We start from the raw sequence: 15,027 nt of genomic DNA, 5'->3' as shown, positions 1-15,027 counted from the left end.
CAGGCTAGGCAGAGACAAGCACAAGAATTCCTGGAAGCACGGCACTCCATGAAGCATGCTAATAATAAACACATTGAACTTGACCCCATATCCATTCTACTACGAAGGAAACCCGGAAGTGAGGTAACCCATCTCAACGGACCCCAGAGTTTAAAAACCAGGCAGGAAAATATACCGACACTTCATCGGACGCTGCACTGACGATGTACAAAGCATGGTAACGAAATGTCTGCAAAACATCCCTCTCCAGCTTCAGTGTCCAGCAGTGCAACGTTCACTCCTACCTTTCTCATCTTTATTTTATCCAAAAACCTCTTGTAATCCTCTTTTATATCACTAAATAGCTTGTTCTCATTTTATGGCTTTTTTTTTAAAAAAAACTTATCCTCTGCTGGTTTTTAAAGGCTTCCCAATCCTCTGGTTTCCCATTAATCTTTACCAAATTGTAAGCCTTCTCTTTTCTTTTATGTTGTCCCTGACTCCTCATCAGCCATGGTTGCCTCGTATGCCTTGGTATGTTTCTTCTTCCTTGGGATGAATTTCTGCTGTGCCTCCCAAATTACCCTCAGTAACTCCTGCCATTGTTGCTCCACCATCTTCCTGCTAGGGTTCCCTTTCAATCCCCTCTGGGCCAGCTCCTCCCTCTTATCTCTGCAGTTACCATTACATCTGATTCCAGCTTCTCCTTTTCAAACTGCAGGATGAATTCTGTCACTCTGCATTCTCATTATTCCTGCACTGTGGCACATGGAGTTTAACCCTGAAAAGTGTGAGGTGATTCATTTTTGAAGGACAAACCTGAAAGCAGAATACAGGGTTAATGGAAAGATTCTCGGCAGTGTGGAAGAGCACAGGGATCTTGGGGTTCGTGTCCACAGTTCCCTGACAGCTGCCACTCAGGTGGACAGAGTTGTTAAGGTGGCGTATGGTGTATTAGTTTTCATTAATAGAGGGATTGAGTTCAACAGCCATGAAGTTACGGTCCAGCTACACAAAAGCCTGGTTCGACCACATCTGGAGTATTGCGTCCAGTTCTAGTCACCTCATTACAGGAAAGATGGGTGAGCATTGGAAAAAGTACAGACGAGGTTTACCAGAATGTTGCCTGGAATGGAGGGAAGATCTTACGAGGAAAGGTTGAGAAAGCTAGGGCTTTTCTCTTTAGAATGATCAAGGATGAGAGGTGACTTGATATGAAGTATGATATGAGGATTAGGGTAAAAGTTTGGGACAACATCGTGGGCCGTAGGGCCTGTACTTAGCTGTACTGTTCTATGTCCTTTCTATGTAAGCTCCCTAATCAAGTCTGCCTCATCACACATCACCAAAACCACAAGTTGCTCCAAAAATCCATCTCACAGACATTCGACCAACTCCTTTTCTTAAGATCCGCTACAGACCAGTCCAGCTACATGATTATTGTAACAGTGCCTTTCTTACAACCTTTTCTACTCCTGATTTATTTTTTTCCCCCCACACCTTGACAGTTGCTAGGAGGCCTAGTCACAAATCCCATCAGGGTATTTTTTTCCTTTCTGGTTCCTCAACTCTACTCTCTCAAATTCTATGCCTTCTGACTCTATATGACTTCTTGCTATCAATTTTAATATAATTTAGTTTAATCACTTTTCATTTCATTTCTTCCTAACAAAGCAACTCTGTTCCCTCTAGCCATTTGCCTGCCCTTACAATAGGACGTGTATCCTTGGATATTTAGTTCCCAGCCCTAATCCCCTTGCAGCCATGTCTCTGTGATACCCACAACTTTGTATCTGCAAACCTCAATCTGCAGTACAACCTTGTTTTGTATATTGCATGCCTTTAAATACAGCACCCTCAGTCCTGTGTTGATGCCTCCTTCTCATTTGTGTACTCTTATCTGCTGTGTCTGAAGTTAGATTCCTTATCCTTTCCATACTCTGTCCTATTATTTGTTCTGGAAACTTTAATAACCTCTGTCTGAACCATCCTCACTCTAACTTTTTCCACAATTTTCCACATAACTGAACCCAACCCCCTACTCACTATTTAGTATAAAGCCCAATCCATAGCTCTAGCTATGCGACTTGAGAGAACTCTGGTTCCAGCATATTTCAGGTGAAGCCCATCTCATCTGATGCCAACGTCCCATGAATTCAAACCCATTTCTCCCACGCCAATCTTTCAGCCACATATTTACTTCTTTAATTGTGATAACTCTGCCTAGGTTATAATCCAGAAATTAATATACCTTTGTGGTTCTGCTTTTAAATTACACTCTACCCGCTAATATTCCCTCAGCAGAGCCTCCTTTTTCTTCTTTCTACCTATATCAATGGTACCTGAACATGAACTATGACAATTGATTGTTTCCCCTCCCACTCCAAGTTCCGCTGCAGCCCTGATGAGATATCCTGAACTTGGGCGCTGGGTAGGCAAAACAACTTTGGGGACCTTTAATGTTGGCTACAGAGAACAGTATCTGTTCCCCGGACAACACTATCCTGATTTCAACTGTTTTCTTTCTGGCCCCACTCTCATCCACACAGAGAACAAGAATCTCAAAACTTAGACAAGCTCAAGGGCCAAGGCTCTTTCAGCACCACCCCTTGGATTCCTCTACCTGCCTCGCTCTTAGTCACAGCCTCCTGTTGATGACCTCTGACCAAATTTGAGGTGTTTAACCTAAGGAGTGTGATGGCTTCCTCAAATACAGCAACCACATAACTCTTCAATTCCTGATGTGTTGCAATGTTTGAAGCTCAGACTCCAGTTCAAACTCTGATCCAGGGATCCTTAAGCAATCAAAACTGCAGACGTAGTCATGATGAACTACAATAGAGTCCCCTCCAGCTACCACATCATGCAGGTACAATGCATTGCCTAGTTCAGCCTCTCTATTTGCTTAGTTCTTAATTTAATTTTTAAAGATTTTATATAGGCTTTTAGCTTGTAGCCTGTAAATAATTCCCTTATTTACCTTCAATCTGAAAGTAATCTCATAGATAGTCAAAATAGTAGCTATCAATGAACTTATCTAAGATGTCCCTCTTTTGTGCTGGGCCCAAATTTATCCTGTAAAACAAAAACAAAACCTTACAAACAATAAGCCAAGGCAAGGTAACAAAAAGCACGTCTTCTGTTCCGCACCAAATTCCCATACTACCTCCAAATTCCTCCAACTATACACTCACTCTGTCTGTGGTGCACTCCCGATGTGATCTCTCCTTCCTAACCATGCAAAGCTTACTCCACACAAAACACACTCAACTCTGTTTAAAAGCTGCTATTAAAACACTTTTCTTTTTAAACTGGATGGTACAGTTATTCCAGAGCCCCTGAATAAGATAGAATAGTAATTAATGGATGACCCAATTAGAATAAAAGATAATGACAGGAAAATTCCATGACATTGGATGGGATTAACTCATTTTAGTTTAATCAAATGGAATATCAACTGAAAGTGTAAACGAAACAAACCACTGACAGCTTTCACTTGGAGATGCGTGTTTGCCCATGCCTGTGAATTTTTGATCTTTCAAAGATCACCTGGAAGTCAAGAATTCATGGACTCATCTTTGGATAACATTGCAACACGAAGATGTTACTGTTACACCTGAAGTAACTTGAGGCAACGCTTGTGAAAATGATCTGAAGAACAGACTCAGATATGTGTGCCTACTAGACAAAATGGTTATTGTTACCTGAAGGACAGGAAAACATATTTTAAATGATAAAGTACTGACACATAATCCAGTGAAACTGACCTATAAATAAATCACTGTAGTAGTACTGGTGAGACGAGATAAAAATGATATTAAAACCAATTTTGGGTTGGGACAATTGAAAGCTAAACAGGGAAATAAAATATCTACAAGGTGGGCACACAGATGAACAAAAAGTTAGAGAATCTTTAAAGTCCACACATAACATTGCTGTAACTGTTTGCACTGTGAGCAGCTAATAATGTGTTTTGGACAGAACTTCAGTCAAACCCCCTTGTTGTGAATGTTGGTTTTATGTTCAGTAGATTTTCAAAGCTTAAATGTCAACAGTTTGAATATCATGTTATCTATAATGTAGAATCAAGAAATTAAATAACTGAATTTGTACTTTAGGGAAAACTAGGGTAATAGACCAAGGCCCTAAACTGAAGGCCCATTGATACTGACAGTCTGACTTAATACCTTTTAAACTCCAAGCTGGATACCTGCCAGTACTAGTGGGGGATGCAAGGTTATTTTGTCCTGGATACCGTCGAGCTTGGTTCATCTATCATCCCAGTGAAAACAGATTATTCTGCTCTGGATTTATAAATGGTTGTGCTTTAAGGTGTTAGGAGGCGAGTTACTTCCCAGCCTCCGGTCTGTTCTCGTGGCCACATTATTTAGATGGTTAGTCCAATTCTGTTCCTGGTCAATGATAGCCCTCAACAAGTTGATACTGGAAGATTCAGCAAGGCAATGCCATTATCAAGGGACAATGTTTAGATTCTCAGATTTGAAGATATTTACTGACTTGCATTTGCGTGACACAATGTTACTTGCCATTTATCAGCACAGACCTGAATATTGCCCACGTCTTGTTACATTTGAACATGCAATGCTTCAGTATCTAAGGAGCTGCAAATTGTGCTAAGCATTATGCAATCAGTGAACAGCTCTATTTCTGACCTTATAACGGAAGGACAAATATTGATGAAGCAGGGAAAGGTGGTAGAGCCTACATGGAGGAACTACCTTGCCAAACTCCTACATTGATATCTTGGAGATGAAATGACTGACTTCTACCTCTGGAGAGCTGGAGCAGATTTTTTGAACCGAATAAACTCCTTATGCTCAGTAAAACTCAAATGATTCGCTGTACCACAATACTGTTGATGCCATTTTCAGTCAAATGTACCTTTGTTGTCAAGGACAAACAGTTCTGGAGTTCAGCACATTCGTCCATGTTTGAAAAATGCTATACTGAAGGGAGGAGCTGGCTGGCACTTGGCAGAATCCAAAATGAGCTTTTTAGTGAGGAAGTTATTGCTGAGTCACAGCTGCTTGATTACATTGTTGATTATTTGGCCAACAGAAGTGGAAAATAAAGTGTAGCTGGTATACAAAAACACCCAGCTGTCACCGCACCTCCCCCTTTCCAATCTATCACCATTCAGATAATAATCTACTGCCTGTTTTTGCTGAAGTGGATGACCTCTCATTTATCCAGACTATACTTCATCTGCTTTGCATTTGCCTACTCACTCAATTTGTCTGAATCACACTAAAACATCTCTTCATCTTCCTCACAGTTCATCCTCTCACTCAGACTTGTGCCAACTGCAAACTTGGAGAAATGACAGTTAGTGCACTCATCCAAATCATTAATCTATTTGTAGATAGCTGGTTTCTAAGCACGGATCCCACAAAAAAATAACATTTATTCCTACTCTTTGTTTCCCTCCTGCCAACCAGATCTCTCTCCAAGTCAGGACATTAGTTCCAAATCTCATGTATTTTAATTTTACACGTTAATCTCTTAGACAGGACCAAATCAAAAGCCTTCTGAAAGTCCAAGAAAACTACAACCATTGGCTCCCCTTATCAACATAACTTTAATTTATTGAAATTTTTCAAGAATGAGTCAGGCATGATTTCCCATTAAGCAGGATTTCTCTTTCGTAAATACATTCCGATGCTACCCATTTCTGCACTGGGACTTTTCCTGTACTTTTAATGGTCAAAATGGAGGAACCCACTCCCGCAAATAAAATACAGCTTCCAGACTCTTGAGCAAAGTGGATGATTCGCACCAGAACATTCTTCCCTAGGTAAGGAAATGGTGATTCCCATTATTTTCACAACTTCTCTAGATGGACCTTACTAATTGTGGTTTTAGAACAGAGAACATCAGCACAGCACAGGCCCTTCAGTCCACGAATGTTGTGTTGAACTATTATTCTACTAAGATCAAAACTACTCTACATACCCTACATTTTAATGTCATCCATGTGTCCATCCAAGACTCACTTAAATGTCCCTAATGTATCTGACTCCACTACCATCAGTGGCAGCGCATGCCATGTACCCACCACACTCTGTGTAAAGAACCCACCTCTGACATCTCCCTTACACCTTCCTCCAATCAGCTTAAAATTATGGTCCCTTGTAATCATCATTTCCACCCTGGGTAAAAGTCTCTGGCTGTCCATTCTATCTATGCCTCTCATCATCTTGTACATCTCTATCAAGTCACCTCTCATCCTTCTTGGCTCTGATGAGAACAGCCCTCATTCCCTCAACCTTTCCTCATAAGACATGCCCTCAGTCCAGGCAGCATCCTGGTAAATCTCCTCTGCACCCTCTCTAAAGCTTCCACATCCTTCCTACAATGAGGAGATGGGAACTGAACACAATATTCCAAGTGTGGTCTAACCAGGGTTTTATTAAGCTGCAGCACAACCACATGGCTCTTTAACTCAATTCCCCTGCCAATGAAAGCCAACATACCATACGCCTCTTAAAAACCCTATCAACTTGAGAGACAACTTTGAGGGATCTATGGACATGGGCCCCAAGATCCCACTGTTCCTCCACACTACCAAGAATCCTGCCATTAACCCGGTATTCTGCATTCAAATTTGACCTTCCAAAATGAATCACTTCACACTTGTCCAGGTTGAATTCCATCTGCCACTTCTGAATGAGCCTACTATGGCGAACCTTATCAAATGCCTTGCTAAAATCCATATACACTACATCCACTGCCCTACCTTCAATGTGTTTTGTCACATCCTCAAAGAATTCAATTAGGCTTATGAGGCATGGCCTGCTCCTCACAAAGCCATGCTGGCTATTTCTAATCAAACTGTGCTTTTCCAAATCATAAACACTATCTCTCAGAATCCTCCCCAATAATTTGCCCATCATTGCCCATTACTGGTCTGTAATTACCAGGACTATCCCTATTCCCTTTCTTGAACAAAGGAATAACATTTTCTACCCTCCAATCTGGCACTACTCAAGTGGTCAGTGAGGATGGAAAGATCATCGCCAAAGGCGCAGCAATCTCTTCCCTTGCTTCACGTAGTAACATTGGGTATATCCCATCTGGCCCAGGGGACTTATCTATCCTCATGTTTCTCAAAATTTCTAGCACATCCCACTTCCAAACATCAACCTATTTGAGTATATCAGCCTGTTTCATACTGTCCTCACAACTACAACGTTGCTCTCACTAGTGAATACCAAAGTGAAGTATTCATTAAGGACCTCCCCTACCTCCTCCGGCTCCATACACAAATTTCCTCCACTATCTTTGATCAGCCCTAACCTCACTCTGGCCATTCTCTTGTTCCTCACAAGTATAGAATGCCTTGGGGTTTTCCTTAATCCTACCCACAAAGGCTTTTTCATGCCCCCTTCAAGCTCTCCTAAGTCTATTCTTCAGTTCTTTCCTGGCTACCTTGTAACCCTCCAGAGCTCTGTCCGATCTTTGCTTCCTCAACATGAAGTAAGCTTGCTCTTCCTCTTGACTAGATGTTCCACATGTCTCGTCATCCAAGGTTCCTTTACCTTACCATCCTTTTCTTGTCTCATTGGGATAAACCTATCCAGCACTCATAGTAAGTGCTCCCTAAACAACCTCCACATTTCTGTTGTGCATTTCCCTGAGAACATCTGTTCCCCATTTATGGTCTGCAGTTCCTGCCCAATAGCATTGTAACTCCCCCTACCCTAATTAAACACTTTCCCATACAGTCTATTCATATCCCTCTCCATGGTTGTAGTGATCACAACTCCCTGACCTTTACTCTCACCGAAATGCTCACCGAGAGATCTGACACTTGGCCTCGTTTTAAATAATGATTCCCGATTCCCTAACAGCCAAACCAAAATGATTCCCAACCACTTGCAGCTTTAAATACTGGTTCCTGTTCTCTTAATGCCTGTACTGAATGAATCCCCCTCTTCATAGCTCGACAGAGGAAACCCAATCCTTAAACAGTGGTGAATAGTGCTCCAACTTCATAGTATTCCTAGCTCAGACTCGCTGCTGTGTGTCTCTTAACAAGGGAAAACATAGCTGTTTATGTAAAATAGGAAGGCTGTAAATAAAAGTGGAAATCAAAAACAAGTCTTAGAATCAACTAGGGTCAAGATAGAGAGTACTGTGGAATTAAAAGTGCTTGGAATGCTCACAGCATTCAGAAGATAGATCATTGATACAAAGGCAGAAAATCTAGAGAAATTCAGCAGATCTAACAGCGCCTGTGCAGAGAAAGCAGAATTAACATTTTGAGTCCAGTGACCTTTCTTCAGATCTTAAAATAGATGGTGGTCGTTGGAGGAACAGGATATAATTTATTTGCCATTGAGAAGAGATGGCTATACAGCACCAATATTGGGAACTGAATATTAAAAGAACATTCAACATTTGGGTAAGACAAGAGAAAATAAATGACCTGGGAAGTGTTGATAACAAAGGATCCAGATTACAAGAATAGGACACAGAATCTGTTTGGAGGGGCAGCAAATATTGGTAGGAGCGGTTTGTAAGCCATCAAACAGTCATGGTAATGGAGGGCTTATAAGCCACTGAGAATGCTGTAAGCATGGGTGATTTTAATGCATATATTACGGGGCAAATGAACTGAACACCAATATTACACAGGAAGAATTCCTGAAATGTGTTCAAGATAATTTCTCAAACAAATTGTTCATCATTCAACTAATATAATCAACCTAGATCTTATATTATGCACTGATAATGGACTAATTAATAAGCCTGTTGCAAAAGAACTTCGAAGGAGCTGAAAAGGTATGGGTAATGTTATTAGATAACAAGGTGTAGAGCTGGATGAACACTGCAGGCCAAGCAGCATCACAGCAGCAGGAAGGCTGACATTTCAGGCCTAGACCCCTTCTTCAGAAAATTTTCTGAAGAAGGATCTAACCCTGAAACGTCAGCGTTCCTGCTCCTCCGATACTGCTTGGCCTGCTGTATTCATCCAGCTCTACACCTTGTTATCTCAGATCCTCCAGCATCTGCAGTTCGTACTATCTCTGGGTAATGTTGTTATTGTCCTACTGGTCCCTAGGAGTGCTCTCTTATTGGACAGAGACGACTGTTAGTATCTTAACTGGAGGGTCACCACATCTCGGACAAGGGCAGAAGTTGAGGAGAGTCCTTTATGGTGACCTCAACCAGTGCTGAAATCAAACCCATTTGTTGACATCATTCTGCTTCACAAACATTCTGCTTCCAATCAACAGAGCTAGCCAGTCCCCTAAGGTATGTAGAATTTTCCATTTGTACATAATCTAAAATCTATAATCCAAAATGGCACCCTTAAGGACCTCAACTGAGGCAATGTACCATATGGCTAAGCATTACCTTCTCTCTTCAAACACACCTTAAAACCCCATCGCTCTGACAAAACATTAAGGCAGGTAACCAAATATGGCCTCATGCAGTCTGGAGTCAAACATTTCTTTATAAACAAAAGTATCAGGGCAAAACCCAAAACATAACAGGAATGCAAAGAGATAAACATTGAGTACATCAACACATTATTTACACAAGAAAGTCCAGAGGAGCACGGACCATAACAGCAGTGATAAACCAGAGATCTGGGGGTGATGGTGGTGAGAACAAGAAGGGAGCAGACAGAGCTGAGAGGGAAAATGTCTAGGCAACTGACTTCATGAGGAAACAAATAGTCATTGCTCAGAATTTGCCCAAAGACAATGAGATGAGCAAACAACGGAATTCCATTTTGTGTGCAAGTTGAGCACATGTTTTGCGAGCAGTGGTTCCTTACACTCATTGACTTTTACCTGCGAATTTGGGTCCTTGCTCCTCTGCGCTGACAGAAAAGCAACTGCCATAAAATACTCTGACCACTCAAGATAGTCTTCTCGTTTTCTGCATGGTATTGCATCACCCCTGTAATAAAATTAAACAGAATCTCATCATACAGGCTCTGTCTGCACCATGCCTCTCATTTCATTTTACATTAGTCATCACAACAATCAATGTAACAAAGAGGCATAAACCACAGGGAGCGTCAAGCAGAATTCCTTCTACACAGGTGAGAAGAGGCATGTAATTGTAAAACAGCCTGTAAAGTTCAGCAGACCATTTAAAAGTTGTGAAAATACAACTGTTCAGTTACCGGATTCACAGATAAAACACAAGAAAATATAACAAATGCTTGAAACTCATAGCATAGCAGCAGAGACAAAAATAATCCATAATCTAGAAACACAGGTACAGTCTGTACGCTTCAGCAGATGTTGAGGTTTTACTCAATTACACAGATGACTTGATTCATGAGTTCAGCTGCAAATACAAAACACAATAAGCAGATTGATATAAAGATCAATGAATCTTCAAGAGTTTAAGAAATTTGCACTTTATAGAAAAGGCAAGGAAGGAATAGGAAAGAAAAACCACACTGGATCATGCTGTGGTAGCAAATACCACAGTCCTCAAATCCAGAAAATACGCTGGAACAGAAGCTTGTAATGACTCTTAGTTTCTGCAAAACCAATTTTAAATGGAATCAGAAACAAAACTAAAACAAAACTTGGCTTTTCAGCATTTGGGAAATAAAGACCTGGTTTAGATTGCAGATTTTGTGCTGAAGAGCTTTAATCAGTACTTGACGATAGAAGCTTCCGAGTTAATTTATTCATTAAACTACCTTCTTCATTCATTAGTTGATTCACCTCCTGAACAGTCTAGACGAAACTAGTCTTAAACTTATTTATATAATTTCATCCTGTTCAGGGTCAACAATAACTTTTAGTCAAACTATCCTATTTTGGTTGAATTTTAAAGGAGATTTTTCCCTTTTGTTCCACATAGGAAGTTCTTAATTTCTTGCACGGATAATACGTAGACAGGAATGCCGTGGGGTGGGATTTCCTCTGATACAAGGACACGGCAACAGCAAGTATGGTACACAAGCAGAAATAGTAGAGTTGAGGTTGTTTTTCTCCTCCACAGACTCAATCAGCCAAGTAGTCTCCTTGTTCCCTAATGACGCAAGATCTTTTTGTGGGCATCTATCAATCGCTGCCTTGTAACCAGCTGGGTTGCTTGGTATACAGCCCTGTAACTGCACCTGAAAGTTTCATGCATTTACAGCAGCTCAAGGAAAAGCAACAATAAATTTTTTTCTGAAGAAGGGTCCCGACCCAAAACGTCAAACTTTCCTGCTCCACTGACGCTGCTTGGCCTGCTGTGTTTATCCAGCTTCACACCATGCTATCTCAGATTCTCCAGCATTGGCAGTTCCTACTATCTCTGTAACAATGAATTAGTATAGCTTCTGTTACAAAGTAAAATTATACAAAAGCACTTCACAGGAGACCTATAAGGAACAATGACATCCAGCCACATGAAGACACATTAGGTCAGAATGTTTGGAGGGATATGGGCCAGGAATGGGTAGGTGGGACTAGTTTAGTTTGGAATTACATTCAGCATGGACCGGTTGGACCGAAGCGTCTGTTTTCATGCGGATGGATCTATGACTTGATGATCAAAAGCTTGGAAAAAGAGGTAGGTTTTAAGACAGAAAGCGAGGAACAGACATAAAAAGGTATATAGCAGGAATCCAGAGAGTTGGAGCTACCAATGGTGAAACAATTAAAATCAGGATACTCTAACTGTAACTCCTGGAGCAATGTAAATATCTCACAGCATTGCAGAGCTGGAGGAGATTTCAGAAATAAGGACAGGAGAGGCCACAGAGGGATTTGGAACCAAGACTGAGAATCCAAAGATCAAGACAATCCAACACAAGGAGCCAATATAAGTCAGCGGGCAGAGGGCTAGCTGTGGGTTCGGACACAGGCAGTAATATTTTGGATGACCTCAAGATAATTGGATGGCCTCAAGTTAAGATCGGATAGAATATTGGAGACCAGACTAAAATACACCAGAACAGTAGAATCTAGAGATAACAAAGGGTAAGGGATCCAGTAGATGAGCTGAAGCAGTGGCAAAGGCAGAGGATATTTTGATGGTGGAAATAAGTGATCTAAGTGACAAATGTAAGATTAAAGCCTAAATTTTAGGGGAAGCAGTTAACAGTGTTTTTTTTTCCTGGTATGCTATTGCAATCTTTTGAATTTATTAGTGAGACCTCAACAGTATTTTTGGCCTCTATGGCATCACTATGGGCCAAATTCAAAACTGAAAACCTTCTGCAAATTCATGATTTTCAACATACTCTACCTAACATGCATGCAGGTGGTCTGAACCCTTCAATTGCACACTTCTGAAAAAGCATCTGAGACTGCCATTTCTCTGGCTTGGAGGTAGTTCGCTGTACATTGAAGAATCACTGGTTTGGGTTTTGTGCGCGTGCATAGTTGATGTGGTGTTATCCTTCAATACAAGGCTGGGTAAATTGTTGAGGCCAGATATAATATCTATTCAAATTTCACAATCTTTAGTGAGTGGAATCTACAGACATTTGAAATTGAAAAAAAGAAAATACAGTCTGTAGTGTCACTTAAAGGATAAAAGCAGATATTTAGGGTTGAGTGCACTGACTGTTAGACCATCAGGTGTAGTTAAAAAAAAGTTAGATTTTTTTTTGCAATTTCAGCAGATTCAATTGTCCAGACAATTGTCTTTCAAAAAGGACCAAAACCACGTTATCTCAACAGCAGATGGGTTGGCAGCTTTAAGAGGTAATGGAAGGTCTTTGGGTCGGGGTAAGTTATAGTCACAGCTCGGCAGCTCAAAGGGAAGTGGCAGGAACAACACAAACCACTTAGGCTGATGTTCAATCAAAAACTCAACATCACATCAAATCTATAAGCACCACCTTTGGACACTTAAGAATGACAGTCTTTGGGCAGTCTTTGATGGCTGTGACATCCACACTGAAACCAAGAACTCTGTGTATAAGGCAGTCATCCTGTGACTCTTCTATTTGGCTCTGAAACTTGAAATATGTAGAGATACCGCCTTGAGAAGTACCAATTTTTTTCATTCTCCACATGAATTGGGAGGACAGACATACTAACATCAGTGTGCTTGAAGCAACCAACAGCACCAACACAAGCCATAATTACCCAAAACCAATGTCTAGCAATGTAAACTTCACAACTTGAATAACTTCATGGGTTGAAAGAATCAGCTTTCTGGAATAAATTGTTGCTCAAGACAAAAGGGACAAAGTCAAGTTTTTACGCAGAGACTGAAAACAATGAGCATGTCTTGGACAGATTACACAACAAAACTGCTATGACACCTCCATGATAGACTGAATGCATTATTGCCACAAAAGAGAAGGATTACCCTGCAGAAGAACTTAAGTGCTTAACTGCAGGAAAAGCTGCAGTTTAAATAGACAGCAAACCACAAAAGGAACAGAGGAGCTATTTCTGATTAGAAGACAAGATACACACTTCTCCAAAAGTGCAATCAATCAAAGTTGGGGATGAAAGAATTTATTGAATCACATAAATTTGTAAGAGAGAAAACTGTATAAGAATCCAACACCAGAACAAAGAAAAACACTTGAAAAGGTTCGAACTGTTGACACTTCCAAAGGCAAACACTGTTGGTGAAATCCTGGCTAGATTCCATCATTAATCAGATCATAGCCAACTTGGGTTGTGGGGCTTAACTTGCTTACTTGAGAGGTCTTACTTTGGTTACTACAAACAATGAAGTTCTAATCACTGTTTCAGTATTTGATTGTCTGAGAGGTTTTTTAAAGTCGCCAAATTAAAGATAATTTATGGCGATTTACAGTCAGCAACTGATATCCCTGGTTGGGCTTTGATTGGAACAAATCTAAAATTCACTTAAGTTGAACCTACCAGCCTATATTCTCAGACATCCTGCCCAAGCCTGAATCAAACGGGAAGCTGCCCCATGTGATGGCCAGGAATTCAAGTGGGTGGATGAGGATTGAGGCAACAAATTTTCAGAATTAAATCAGAACATTAACTTTTTGTATTATTGCATTTGGCACTGGAACTTTGTCTGCCATGATTTCAAAACAACCAACCTGATTGGGAGAGCTAGGTTAAGGAAAATTTGAATAAGAAATTGCTGAAGTAGACAGAGTGGTGAGAAGATTGTGATGTTACAAGCCTCACTGATGGATCATTTGTTAGAGTCCATTAGGAAGTTTGTGGACAAGTGTGCCCCCAAAGAGTATGGTCTGATGGAAATCTGGTGTCTTTTTGCAGAAACTTGGTACTTGAAGTACATGCTAAAGGCCAAAAATGCTGAGATAATTGAGTTGAAGTTAGAAAATAGAGCTAAAACAGAAACTAGATGCCCAAGAGATAATCGGAACTGCATCCAGCTCTACACCTTGTTACCTCTTGATGCCCTAGAAACTGTCAGTCAGGGAATGGTTGATTTCCAGTCAAAAAACACAGTTAGACAGCAAGATTAAATCCTTAGACATTGCGAAGAGAAGACAGTTTATCTCTCAAATGATCAAAATCAATTTGAGACAGTGAGCAGAAACGCCAGAAAGGCACGGAGGCAGTTTCAGGAGCCAGATATTAAGGAACTGGAGTGGGAATGTAAAGATCTCCAGACATCATTCAAAGTGCTGCATCAAACACAGCTTGAGCAACAAGTGAAGAATGCTGATCATTCCAAATGCCAACAAGAGATTGAGGCCTTGAAGACACAGTTTTTGTGCTAGAGATGGTTTCTTTGTGCTTTGGGACCCAGACAGAGATGAGGGAACAAAAGGAGTGATCCTGACTGGGGACTGGTTGAGGATGAAACTCCATGTTATTCAGTTCAGGGCAGGGAACAGAATTACGATCCCTACCCCGGCACCCTTCTGCCATAGGCAGATAAAGGTTCCCTGTATCCTTCTACACTTTGCTCTTATACCAGACTAATTAAGATAAAAATATAATGAAAATCCCACAACATAAATGAGAAAGCAAGCAACTGATGAATAATTGGGCCTTAAACCAGGTGTTTGGAAAAGTGAGACAACAAATGCCAGAATCTGAAGCTAGGTTAGCTAAACATGAGGGTAAACCCTGGAGTCAGCCATTA

General features: G+C 40.8%; 1 protein-coding gene across 2 annotated transcripts in view; it reads right to left on the bottom strand.

Annotated features, from left to right (window-relative positions):
- Positions 1-15,027, bottom strand: part of dctd (dCMP deaminase) — a 67,779-nt gene that overhangs the window by 45,098 nt on the left and 7,654 nt on the right. For both annotated transcript variants that reach the window (XM_059644857.1, XM_048527655.2), the window contains exon 2: positions 9,804-9,912. In XM_059644857.1, coding sequence (XP_059500840.1) covers positions 9,804-9,912 — 109 coding nt within the window. The remainder of the gene's footprint in view (positions 1-9,803; positions 9,913-15,027) is intronic.

Source organism: Stegostoma tigrinum, chromosome 3, assembly GCF_030684315.1.
Source record: "Stegostoma tigrinum isolate sSteTig4 chromosome 3, sSteTig4.hap1, whole genome shotgun sequence".
NCBI classification, from domain to species: domain Eukaryota; kingdom Metazoa; phylum Chordata; class Chondrichthyes; order Orectolobiformes; family Stegostomatidae; genus Stegostoma; species Stegostoma tigrinum.
Note: the sequence above shows the minus strand (reverse complement) of the source record. Positions and strands in the feature narration are given on the sequence as shown.